The sequence below is a fragment of the Elephas maximus genome, chromosome 21 (genome assembly GCF_024166365.1).
Source record: "Elephas maximus indicus isolate mEleMax1 chromosome 21, mEleMax1 primary haplotype, whole genome shotgun sequence".
Classification (NCBI taxonomy): domain Eukaryota; kingdom Metazoa; phylum Chordata; class Mammalia; order Proboscidea; family Elephantidae; genus Elephas; species Elephas maximus.
The window spans coordinates 53,394,948-53,408,084 of record NC_064839.1 but is presented as its reverse complement, the minus strand read 5'-3'; the positions used below and the strand labels follow the sequence as shown (position 1 = coordinate 53,408,084).

General features: G+C 43.7%; 1 protein-coding gene across 1 annotated transcript in view; it reads left to right on the top strand.

Annotated features, from left to right (window-relative positions):
- The window catches only part of CA5A (carbonic anhydrase 5A), a 48,934-nt gene that overhangs the window by 6,831 nt on the left and 28,966 nt on the right, over positions 1-13,137 (top strand). The window contains exon 2 of the mRNA XM_049864303.1: positions 6,192-11,448. Within this exon, the coding sequence (XP_049720260.1) occupies positions 11,292-11,448 (157 nt within the window). The 5' untranslated portion in view covers positions 6,192-11,291. The remainder of the gene's footprint in view (positions 1-6,191; positions 11,449-13,137) is intronic.

The window sequence follows — 13,137 nt, the reverse complement described above, 5'->3', positions numbered from 1 at the left end:
CTTCAATAAATTGCAAAGAAGAACCACAGAAGGTCCGCATGTGACCCTAACAGTCCTCAGCATGTTTTCTCCTTTTTCAAAACGGGCAACTGAGAGCTTGGCATAACTAACTCCCTGATGAACCTATAAGTTTTTCTCCTTCCTCTGCCTGCCCCCTCCCTCATATACCTCTGTTAATGACTTTGTTTTGACCTAATGTTAATGGCTTTGTTCTTTGTTTTAAACTGGTGCAAATAACCTTTAGTTATGTCTGACTACCTGTGGCTTACAACCCCCAAAGGAAAATTAGAGCCCAGGTATCTGATATGTACATCTTTAGCCTAATAAAGAGATGTCTGACAGGTATCTTTTGTCACTGTCCTGTAGTGAATAACTCCTATTGAGCATACCTCCCGCCAAGTGACTACAAAGACACTTCTAACCCTTGTAAGATTCTATATAAGTTCTAACGTAAAATTGCTCTTTGGGACTCTATAGAGAGGGTTTAGAGACATGCTGTGTTGCTGTCGGGTCCCCGGTGATGTACACATCTCCTTAATAAACTTTCTCACTCTTTCTGACTTGGAGTATGTTTCATTAGCTCAACTGCTCCAGGGCACAGACCCTAATCGGGTAACAAGCACTGGAAAAGGTAGTGAAAGAGATTTAGATATTAAAATGAGGTCCTCCTATTTAGAGATGAGGAAAAGGTCCAAAGAGATGAGAAAAACTGCTCAGTAAGGTCATGTGGCTGGAAGGAGGTAAAAGCAGAGTTTGAAATCCAAAACTTGGTTAGAACACAGTCTAGAACCAACTCACACTGGGGGACAGGGTTGCAGACGCAAGTCACAAAAATTCAGTGAGAAGAATCAAAACCAAAGTCATTGCCATTGAGTCAATTCTGACTCAACATGGCAGCCGTATAAGCCAGAGCAGAACTACCCCACAGCGTCGCCAAAGAGCAGCTGATGGATTCCACCTGCTGACTTTTTGGTTCGCAGCCAAGCTCTTAACCACTGCGCCACCAGTGAGAAGAGTGAGGGCAAAAACATTCTGGAGAGATGTGCTTCCCACCCACATCTCCACCTCAAACATGGCCAGCTTTTACATTCTTAAAGTAAGTAATATAAGCAATGTGAGAATTCTTAACATGGACACCTGAATATCTGACTAAGAAGCACATAAACTTGAAGATGGTATTTTTTCATATTATTGCAAAATATCGCACAGTCCTTTTCAACAGCATCCTTTCAAGCGTGAGTTTACCTACTCTTTCATCCCAGAGTGAAGCACAGCGCTTGGTTCTGTGTTGTACGCAGGCATAAATAAGCGAGTTAGTGAGTGGGTGGGCAAAGGGTGAATACATTTTTGTTGTTGTTGCTGAGAATATATACAGTAAGGCCATTGCCATCGAGTCAATTCCAACTAATAGCGAGTAGAACTGCCCCATAGGGTTTCCAAGGAGCAGTTGGTGAATTCAAGCTGTTGACCTTTTAGTAGTTAGCAGTCAAGCTCTTAACCACTGTGCCACAGCAAAATATACACCAATTCAATAGTTTCTATATGTACCATTTAGTGACTTTGATTACATTCTTTGAGTTGTTGCAGCCATTCTCACCTTCCTTTTTGGAGTTGTTCCTCCCTCATTAACATAAATTCACTGTCCCTAAGGTTCCTATCAATGAGTTGCTGTTGTCAATTTGATCCTGTATACATAGTTCTTAAAAGAGCATGATGCCCAAGGTAGACTTTTTTTTACTAGTTAAGCTCCCATTGTTTGGTTTTAAAAAGACTTCAGGGGGTATTTTTGGTTTAAGATTTAAAGATTATCTCAGGGTGTTAGTTTCAGGGGTTCATCCAGCCTCCCTGGCTCCAGAAAGTCTGGAGTTCATGAAAATTTGGAATGCTGTTCTTCATTTTCCCCCTTTTGATCAGGATCCCTCTATAGGCTCTTTGATGAAAATGTTCAGTAATGGTAGCCGTGCACCATCCAGTTCTTCTGGTCTCATGGCAAAGGAGGCAGGTGTTCATGGAGGCAATTAGCCACACCTTCCATATCCTCCTTCTGTTTGTGATGCTCTTTCTTCCTCTGTTGCTCCAGGCAAATAAAGACCAGTTGGGCCTTGGATGGCCACTTGCAAGCTTTTAAGAGCCTAGGCACTACCCAATAAACTAGGAGGTAGGACAGAAGCACTAAACATGTTATTAGCCCAATTAACTGGGAAGTCACATATAACAATGATCCTAAACCTCTAAACCAAGAAACCAAATCCCACGAGGTTTTTGGTTGTACATAATCGGCTTTGGCAGCTACTCCTTTTTTTTTTTTCTTTTGTCATTGTTATAAATATATCTATCACACAACTTTTGTCAATTCAACTTTTTATAGGTGTACAACTCATTGTCAGCAATTTCAATAATCAGCTGTGCAACCCTAGCCTTAATCAATGTGATATTCCCATCACCATTAACCCCTCCCCCTTTCCTCCTCCCTCCTGCCCCTGGTAACCACTTGTCTGAGTCATCTAAAACGAAAAACCAAACCCGTTGCCGTCGAGTTGATTCCGACTTATAGAGACAGAATAGAACTGCCCCATGTGGTTTCCAAGGAGTGCCTGGTGGATCCGAACTGCTGACCTTTATGGTTAGCAGCCATAGCTCTTAACCACTATGCTGCCAGGGTTTCCCTTAGTCTCTAGTGCTGCTATACCAGAAATACCACAAGTGGATTGCTTTAACAAAAAAGTTTATTTCCTCACAGTAATAGTAGGCTTAAAGTCCAGATTCAGGGCATCAGCTCCAGGGGAAGGCTTTCTTTCTCTGTCAGCCTTCTCATCAATGTTCCCCCGGACTAGGAGTTTCTCCTTGCAAGGACCCAGGGTCCAAAGCACTCGCTCTGCTGCCAGTACTGCCTTCTTGGTGGTATGAGGTCCCTCTGTCTCTCTGCTGGCTTCTATCTTTTATATCTCAAAAGAGATTGCCTCAAGACACAATATCGAGTCCTGCCTCACTAACACAACTGCCGGCCAACCCCCCCTCATTAACATCGTAGAGTCAGGATTTACAACATACAGGAAAATCACGGCAATACTGGGAATCACGGCCCATCCAAACTGATACACACATTTTTGGGGGAACATAATTCAACCCATGAGACCACTAATAAACCTAGTTCTCTATACATTTGCCTTTTCTTGTCTTTTTATACAAGCAAAGTCATACAATATTTGTCCTTCGTGATTGACTTATTTTGCTCAGCAGAATGTCTTCCAGTTGCATCCATATTGTGTAGCATGTATCAAAACTTCATTTCTCCTACTGGCTGAGTAGTATTTCATTCTATGTATGTACCACATTTCGTTTATCCATTCATCCGTTTCCACCTTTTGGCAGTTGTGAATAGTGCTGCAATGAACGTTGGTATATAAGTCTCTGGGTCTCTGTTTTCAAGTCTTTTGGTTATATACCTAGGAGTGGAATTGCTGGGTCATACGGTAGTTTTTTTGGAAACCCTGGTGGCGTAGTGGCTAAGTGCTAATGCCGCTAACCAAAGGGTCGGAAGTTCGAATCTGCCAGGCGCTCCTTGGAAACTCTATGGGGCAGTTCTACTCTGTCCTATAGGGTTGCTATGAGTCGGAATCAACTCAACGGCACTGGGCTTGGTTTTTGTTTTTTTATGGTGTTTTATTTTTAGTTTTTTGAGGAATCGCCACACTGTTTTCTACATGGCTATACCATTTTGCATTCCCACCAGCAGTGGGTAAGGGTTCATTTTCCTCTCATCCTCACCAACATTTTTTATTTTCTGTTTTTTTTTTAATCTTAGCCATCCTAGTGGAAGTGAAATGGTATCTCATTTTGGTTTTAATTTGCATCTCTCTGATGACTAAAGACACTGAGTATCTTTTGATGTGTTTGTTGGCCATTCGAATGTCTTCTTTGGTGAAACATCTATTCAACTCCTTTGCCCATTTTATGATTGTGTTGTGTTTTTATTGTTAAGTTGTTAATTTTTTATATCTATTTTGGTTATTGGATTCTTGTCGGATACATGGTTTCCAAAGGTATTCTCCCAGTTGGTAGCTTGTCTTTTAACTTTTTTGGTAAAGTCTTTTGATGAATAAATGTTTTTAATTTTTATGAGGTCCTACTTATTTATCTTTTGCTGTTTGTGCTTTTGTTATTACATCAGATAACCCATTGTTAAAAGCTAGGCCTAACACGTTGGCCCTGCTTTTTCTTTAAGAATTGTATGGTTTTAGTTTGCACATTTATGTCAATTCATTTTGAATTTGTTTTTGTGTATAGTGTGGGGTGAATACATTTTTAACCATCCAGTAGACTAAGACTTTACTGAAGAGTTCCAAGCTACTGTTGAATAAGTCTTGATCAGGAGTTAAGCCAATCAAAATTATAACTATAATTGTGCTGAAGTCATTGACTTCTCTTTTTTGTTTTTGATTTTTTTAGATTTATTTATTTTTACTTTGCTGCCCAAGAAGCAAAGAGATGTTTTCAACATCTAGTTGATTAACCTTGGTGAAAAAAAGAAATTTAGTTAGCAATCAGCAAAGACAGCCATCTACCATGAGGTTTCACTTACCACAGGAGAAGCCCTCCCCTTGCCAGTCAGTTAATGCAAGAATACAATCCAATTTCCTGTAGTTAATTAGACTAAAGTCACATTAAAAGCCAAACCAAACCTGTTGCTGTTGAGTTGATTCTGACTCATAGCAACCCTATAGGACAGAGTAGATAGCGTTTCCAAGGAGCAGCTGGTGGATTCGAACTGCTGACCTTTTGGTTAGCAGCCAAGTTCTTAACCACTGCGCCACCAGGGCACCAAAGTCACATTAGTGGGGGCTTTATAAGAGGAAGAGGAGGTGCACTTGGGCCTGTGTGGCAACAGGAATGGGGGACATCTTGGATGCATGTGCACTGGGTGTTTGCAAAGATCTCAAGGACTCCTTCATCAAAACCACACAATGCCCACATCAAGTAAACCCTGGAATTCTCCAGAAGGTTCCTCTTCCTGAAGATGTCACTAAGATAGAGAAATGGGAGTTATTTATAAAGCTCTCAGTTGCCCAGGAAAAGCCCAGGAGCCTACAGCATGGACTTATGAGAGGGAACTTGGATTTGGCCCAACCAGGGCGGGATTCCCAGCTTTTCTTTGCCAAATAGGTGAGGCTTTGCCTCAGGCTTTTCCTCTTGCAGCTAGCGTTTAGAGCACAGCTCATAGGGATGTTGGGAGGATCCAGGGAAGTGGGGTTTGTAAAGTGTTTAGCAGGGGTGTGACTCAGGAAATGATCATTACAGTTATGACGTGTTGAACCAGTTACATTTTATTATAATCCCTACCTTCTGTGAAGAACGTGAAGTTCAGAGAGATTAAGGAATGCACCTAGGATCACACAGCTATGGCAGTGTAGAGCTTCGGGGAGGAAAGTTGTGAGAAGTAGCTGGAAAGTTAGTTAGAACGCAGGCCACACAGGTGGCCAAGAGAAGGAGATTTGTTTTGATCCTGAAACAATGGGAAGACATTACAAGATTTGGGGCAAGAATGGATATGATCAGATTTGCATTTTGAAAGCCACTCTGGCTGGAGTGTTGGAAAATGAATTAGGCGTGGGGCCTGCATGGATGTCGGGAGAGTAGTTGAGAACATTGTGGCAGGGGCCGGGGAGAGGTGAAAGGAGCTTGGACGAGAAGACTGTGATAGAGAGAAGTGGACAAATTCAACAGATTCTGAGGGGTAAAATCAACAGGACTTGACAATGAATCAATACTAGGAGCAGAGGTTGGGGAGAGGGGGCCTCCAGATGCTGCCTGGGTCTGCAGACTTGTGACACTGGATAGATAGAAGCATGTTCCCTGGTGTGTGAGGGTCTCAGAGCTACCATAACTAAATAACACAGACTGGTGGCGTCTAAGAACAGAAATGTATTTTCTCACAGTTCTGGAGGCCAGAACTCTGAATTCAGGACGTTGGGGGGCTGTGCTCTTTCCAAAGGGTTTAGGGGAGGACCCTTCCTTGTCTCTTCCAGCTTCTGGTAGTCCCAGGCATTCCCGGGCTTGCAGCTACAGCATAACTCCATCTCTGCCCCAAAATTTAACACTCCTCCCATTGAGAAGTAGGGATTTATGACCCTTCCCCTTGAATCTGGCCTCTGAGTCTGCTTGACAAATAGAACGCTGTGGATGTTTTTCAGAACTGACCTGATCTTGTCCCAGGAGCATGTGCAGACATCTGCAAGATGACTGATGGATGACTTCTGCCTGATGCAAGTAGCTGCCACAGGAATCGAACCAGCACCACGGGAGGGACCAAGCAGGTGTGACACCCCATAATAAGTCCTGCAATGAATCCCAGAAGCCTCCGGGACAGGAGCCATCTTAAAGCCGTCTTAGAAAGCTCCTGCACGTGCACCATAGTTAACATATCGCAACCCAGACGGGCCACTTCCAGGAAAACCCCACCTATACCCATAAATAAACATAAATCCCTTCCCACTCAAAAACCATTAAAAACCCATGCAGGTTCTTTGTTCGGAGAGACAGGGATAAGCATCACCTAAGCCCTCCTTGTCTCCTCTTCTTCCAAGCCCTATTAACAAAGCTTCGCTCATGTGGAAAAATTTCTGTGCCTTACCTGGTCATTCTTGACCAACGAGAGGCAAGGACCTTCTTCAGTTAAAGGCGTTGAGGTGCCAGTAACACCTTCATTCTTAGGATGGAGACTAGAATGTCACCAAGTTAGGACTCTGAGAAAAAACAAAGAAACTAGCTTAATTAAAGATTTAAAAGGAATTCATTAATTCATATAACTGAAAGGTTTGGGAGTGGACTTTAGGATATTGGAATTGTATAGTCCACACACACAAAAAAACCAAAGTCCAAGCAATGTCAAATTCTGTCTATCTATCTTTATCTACCTACCTATCACCTATCCCCTTTCTGGGCTTGGTTTTTGTGTTTGTTTGTTGTTGTTTTCTTTCTGTGTTAGCTCCATTCTTGGGCAGGCTCTTACCACAGGGCTCCCAGCAACTGTAGACAGCAAATATTTTATCAGTGTTATGATCTCAACAGAGAGTGCCTCTTTCTCCATAATTTCAGCCAAACTTCCAGGACTAATACTCGTTGGCCAGCTCAGATTACCTGCCAACGACTTTCACTCTGATTGGCCAAGCCTGAGCTATGTCAGGGAGTGGTGTCTGCCCAGTCTGAGCCTCATGGACTGCCAAGGGGGAAAGATTAACTTCCCAGAGAAAATTCAGGTGACGTTACCAGAGGAAAAGGACTGGATGTTGGGCAGGCATCAATAGTATTTGTCCCCAACATGTCTCCCAGGGCTCTAAGGGGAACAAAAGGAGCCGCTTGTGTGTGCGTGAACATGCATGTCAACGTTGATGTTCCACTTGGTAGTTCTTTCCTCTTAGCAGTTGTTGGTTTCACTTTCCAGAAGGAGAGGCTGAGTGTGTTTAAGTGAGAAGGAGAAGATGTTTCTCCCGGGCTCCTGGGCTGCCTTGACTCACTGGTTTCCATTTCCTGACATTCCAGCTGGAGACCCAGTATGATGAATCCAGGCTCCCCATCCGCCTGGCGATTAGCACCACAATAGGGCTGCTGAGGCTACCGCTTCCATAAAGGTGACCTTTCCACTAGGAAGCCTCCTCTCGGCTTCACTGCAGGTGGAGGAAAGAGGTTTTCGAATATATAAAGATCAATAAAAGCTCATGCCAAAACCATGCAATAAAAAACCCAGTGGGGAAACAAAAGATGTTACTGTGGACCAAGCTCATGGAAACTTCCAGGTGTTTTTAAGATTTTGTCCATTGCAAGTTGTTCCTATTTGCTTTTTCAGTGTGTATGGAATTTCTTTACGGACATTGTATGTATCATTTGGGGACCTTTACGCTTTGATAGCATTCCTTTGCATTTGGGAATGAATCTCAGCGTCCATCATCTGAGAATAAAGCCCTATCTGAAAAGAGCAATGTGGGGAAATTCGAGACGCTCTTGTGGGATGAATGAATAGCCAGCTCCAAACTTCTCTGACCACTCACTCGATTCAGTAAAGCACGTCTGAGCGTGCACCTCCAATGAATGCGTGTTTATGTGCAAATTATATACGTGAATTCTGTACTAATGTATTGTGTGCTCTTGGAAACATATATGGGAAACAGAAATTAAAAAGGGTGAGGTAGAAAATACAAATAAGAAACGCAATCTTTTCTTCCTGCACCTCAGAGAGCTGTCTGGGGTACACACAATGCGTTTTAGAAAATGTAAATTGAAAAGATGTTTGAGTCAGGCTTAAATGTGAAGAATGTTTGTTAAGCAGAAAGAAGCAATTTCTTGATCTCATGCCTTCTAATTTAAAGAGACATTTAACAATTTCTAAGTAAAGCATATCCCTGCCATGTGGCCACAGTGAGGACAGGCAAGACAAGGGGACCCCGGACCCACAAGGATGAGCGATTACATCCCCCTAAGAGCAAGGGGAGCCTGTGAAGGGTCGGTTGAAAGCTCCACAAGGCCAGAGCCTGCTTCTCACTCATAACCAGGCCCAGGTACAGGCACTTGGCACGTAGTAACTGAAGTTGTACCATTGTAAGTGCTTTATTTGTATCAAGGCATTAAACCCCGACAACTCTACAAAGTGTTATTATTTTCCCCACTATATAGATGAGAAAGCTGAGGCAAAGAGCAATTGTTGAACAAGTGAATCAATCAAGCTATCCAAGGATGGGCATATTTGTACAATGACCCTATGGGAAGAAAAGAAAGCATATATATTGTTGCAGGGGGAAAAACATCACAAAGTTTAGTAAAGCAAAAAGAAAGTTTTATTTGGCATATATTCAAAAAGACAAAAGTGGAAAGTGGACAAGCGTGCTGGCAGAGCTAATGTCTGGAAGGCTACAGGAATCATCAGTATAAACACTACAAAAATGGGTAGAATCATTGAAAGTTTCACCTTTTCACAGATTGGCCAGAAACCATGGTCTTACGTTTTGAATTGCGTTTCTTAACAATCATTGGTACAGATTTCAGTAACCGACAGTCAGGAGGGTCTTCATTGGTCCGACAAATTTCTATTCACTAAATGCTAATAGAAAAAGATAAGAATGGAAAGTCTTTTGTGTTCTGTTTGATTGGCTTTGTGTGAAAAGTTCCCTAAAAGATATTCTTCTTCCCTAAAAGATACTTTCTAAGACTGTCCCATCTATTGTCTTTATCTCAGGGCCCAGTTGATGTGTCCTTGTGAGTCTCTATGCACAAGGACAGGAAATAATGTTACCAATATTATTTTCTAAGTCAATGTGCACACACCTACACACAAGCATATACACACATATAAAAAAAATTTTTTTTTTATAAACACAGTCATGTACACGCACACACTCACATATACACATATATGCACACGCATATTCCAGGGTTGATTTTTGTTGCTTGCAACCAAGGTAACCAAATTCATGGACCCTTCAGAAAAGCTGATGAAAGCTACAGACCAAACTGTGCGTCTGATTTCTACAAGGCTCTTGGGTACTTAGAAGCCCAGCAGTTGACTCCAGTTTCAAACCCTGTTCTCTGGGATTTTCTAGATCTAGGGCACTAGGATTCTATGGTATGTTATGATATTCTTCCACGGAGATTATAAGTTTAAACAAACAAAAAAAGGACAAACTTTTGCTCCTCAACCCCTGTAGTCTCCGTTCCACAGGTAGCAGGCGTCTGGCAGAGTAAACCACCACATGGTTTTGTGTGACCTGACATCTGCAAATTTTACAAGTCACATAGATAGGGTGACCCATATAATTTATTGTCCAAATTTGGACACTTTGGGGCGTGAGGGGGGGCACTATTAATATTTATGCCAAGGCAATTATCATAAACTGGGAGTGTCCTAAGCCAACCAGGACACCCCATTTCGAGCAGAATCAATTACTAAAAATAGAATCTATTGTGCAAAAAGCGGGAACTTGCTGCTTTTTCAGGAGCCCCAGACAGAGAGAGGTATTGCGTTGGGCAAATCTGCCAGAGACCTCTTTAAAGTTCTAAAAAGTAAAGATGTCACTTAGATGACTAAGGGGCACCTAACCCGTGGCAGGGTCTTTTCAATTGCCTCATATCCATGCAAAAGCTGGACAATGAAAAATGAAGACTGAAGAAGAATTGATGTATTCAAACGGTAGTGTTGGGGAAGAATAGTGAATATACCATCGACTGCCCAAAGAACAAACAAATCTGTCTTAGAAGAATTAAAACTGGAATGCTACTTAGAAGCGAGGATGGTGAGACCTCAGCTTGCTTACTTTGGACATGTCCTCAGGAAAAACCAGTTACTGGAGAAAGACATCCTGCTTGGTAAAGCAGGTCAGTAAAAACGAGGGAAATCCTCAATAAAATGGATTGACACAATAGCCAAAGTAATGGGCTCAAACATACCAACGATCATAACGATGGTGCAGGACGAGGCAATGTTTTGTTCTGTTATACATAAAGTCTCCATTAGTCAGAGCCAATGTGACAGCAGCTAACCACAGCAGCACACTGAGGTCACCTGCTCACCTGCTGCATCCACCCCAGCAGGACCAGTTGCCATTGAGTTGATTCCAACTCACAGCAACTCCATGTGTGTCAGAGCAAAACTGTGCTCTAGGTTTTCAGTGACTGACTTTTTAGAAGTAGATCACCAGGCCTGTCTTTGGAGGCACCTCTAGGTGGACTCAAACCTCCAACCTTTTGGTTAGCAGCTGAGCATGTTAACCATTCACACCACCCAGAGACTCAGAGTGTTGGCTAATTCCCACCTCTGTATTTTAGACCCTGCCATTCCCCTGTGATACACACAACACAGCTCTGTGTTTGACCTTGAGTTGTCTGAGGCAGGAGAGTCCTGAGACTCCAAACTAGAGGATCACACCAGTAACATGGACTTTGCTCTCGAATCTATTTACCTCTCGAGGTCCCCCTCGTACGTGCAGCCTTCTCTCCATCAAGTTTTGCTAACTCCCTGGTGCCCAGACTCCACTGTTGACCAGATAAAAGCACAGTGACCTGAGTGACCCAGCCACCTCAAAGGGCACTTGCCCCAATCCGCCCACCCCTGTGCCAAACTGACGTCATCAAAGATGTTGGGACAGGGATAGGTTGAAATTTAACTATTAGGCTCTGGGATTTGGGTGACTTTCTACAAAAAGTTGCCATGATCAAAGTGAGAACAGGTACCAGGAAAAGACCACCCTTATTTTATTGGGATCTGCGGGGGAACTGGTTTCCAGAGGGGCACAAACAGACCCAAGATGCTAAAGACCACCATGTTGGGGAGGAGAAATCCGGAGTCCTGGAGTTTCTCATATTTGGTCAAGTGGTTGTGGGGGACCCTCCGAAGTCATCCAATGAGGCCAGAACGACCCTGCTCTCAGCATTCCTGTGCACAGAGGAACGGGAATAATGCCTGTAAGTAGATCCTTGAAGTTCCCCAGACACAATTTGTGTTTAGGTGTGGAATGGCAGTGCGGTGATGTTTGTCTAACTGTACGGTGTCTTTCAAAATGAGAGACATGTCCCCGAGCCAGATGGCTGGGGTTCAGATTTCAACTCTGTCTCATATTTGTTTGGTGACCTAAGGCAGGTCATTTGTCCTCAGTATAACGGGGTGTCAGGCAGAGAGATGTTCAGAACCAGGAACCTAGTAAGTACCCCGCCAAGACCACCTATTATTAAAGGCCAGTCACATCAGAACAAGCTATGTGAACTAGCGATTATAGCTCCGAAACCAGCGAAGAACATTTTTAGCCGACATTTATTTAATAAACAGATCACCCAACCAGCTCTACCAAGGGACTGCCACATCCCAGCCTCATCGGGCTATGTCGTTAACGGTCTGTGACCTTGGACAAGTCCCTCCTTTCTCTGCACAATGAAACAAAATGCTGCCCAATCCTGCACCATCTCCATGATCAGTTGCAGATTAGACCCTTGTGATCCACAGTGTTTTCACGGGCTGATTTTCAAAAGTAGATCACAGACCTTTCTTTATACTCTTAGTCTGGGAGCTCTATTGCATCATAGCAGTACGCGAGCCTCCTAGCAATATGCAAGCCTCCACTGACAGATGGGTGGTGGCTGGGGGTAAGAGGTGCATTGGCTGGGAACGGGACCCCGGTCTCCCACATGGGAGGCAATGATTCTACTACTGAGCCACCACTGTCCTTTCTCTTAAAGAAACTGCTGTAGTTAGCACAAGAGTTGCTTTGCTGCACACTAGCCTGGGCCACAGAGGGACATGTTAGAAATGAGTAGATATTTGAAGCCTGCTCAGTGTTTACATGACATCATCTCTCTACCTGTCACAACGAGCATATCCTTTCATTTGGGTGGCAGAGACTATTCAACACAGATGTTTCATTGTTTGCAGTCCCTTTATGAAGTTTGTCAGATGTGACCTAAAAATCTCCACTCTTCTGACCCTTGCATTTCTGAGAGTCACAGGCACCAAGTTGAGTCTCCTGGTCAGATGAGGTGGCCTCCTCCATGGCATTTCAAGCATGCTCTGTGCAGCTGTGTTAAGTACCAACATCCCAACAGGGAGGACCGGATGCGCCAGTGCTCTGTGAGGGTGTACGGTCCTCGTGAAGTTTTGCTTTCCCAGTCAAGGAGGATCAATGTCCTTGTGGGTTGGGCTGGTTCAGAGGGCTTTTTGGAGAGGATAGACAATGGAGCCCAGGACTCCTGGTCTAATCCTGAAGGAAAACAGAAGCTGGGACCAAAGGCACTCAAACAAAGGGCCCCATTGTGGTGTCTCAGACCAGCGAGGCTGGGTCCCGAGTCCCTCGTCATCCATCAGGTCAAGGAGGACAACCAGTCAGGACACTGGGTATATCCGCAGAACACTTCAGGGAGCTAGTTCCTGAGTAGATTCAGCCATGTTTTAGGATATTGTAACGAGGTTTGTGTGATTCACGGTCTTTGCCATACTGTCTGCGGGAAAAGAACAGATGTGTCTTCCAGGTCTACTACGCACATGGAGGCATTCCAGGTGCTTCCCAGGTGCAATGGACCTCATCTAATCTTCTCAGCAAGCCCATGGAGATGTACATTATTGTTCTCATTCTTCGGATGAGGAAACTGAGGCTCCAGGGGGGT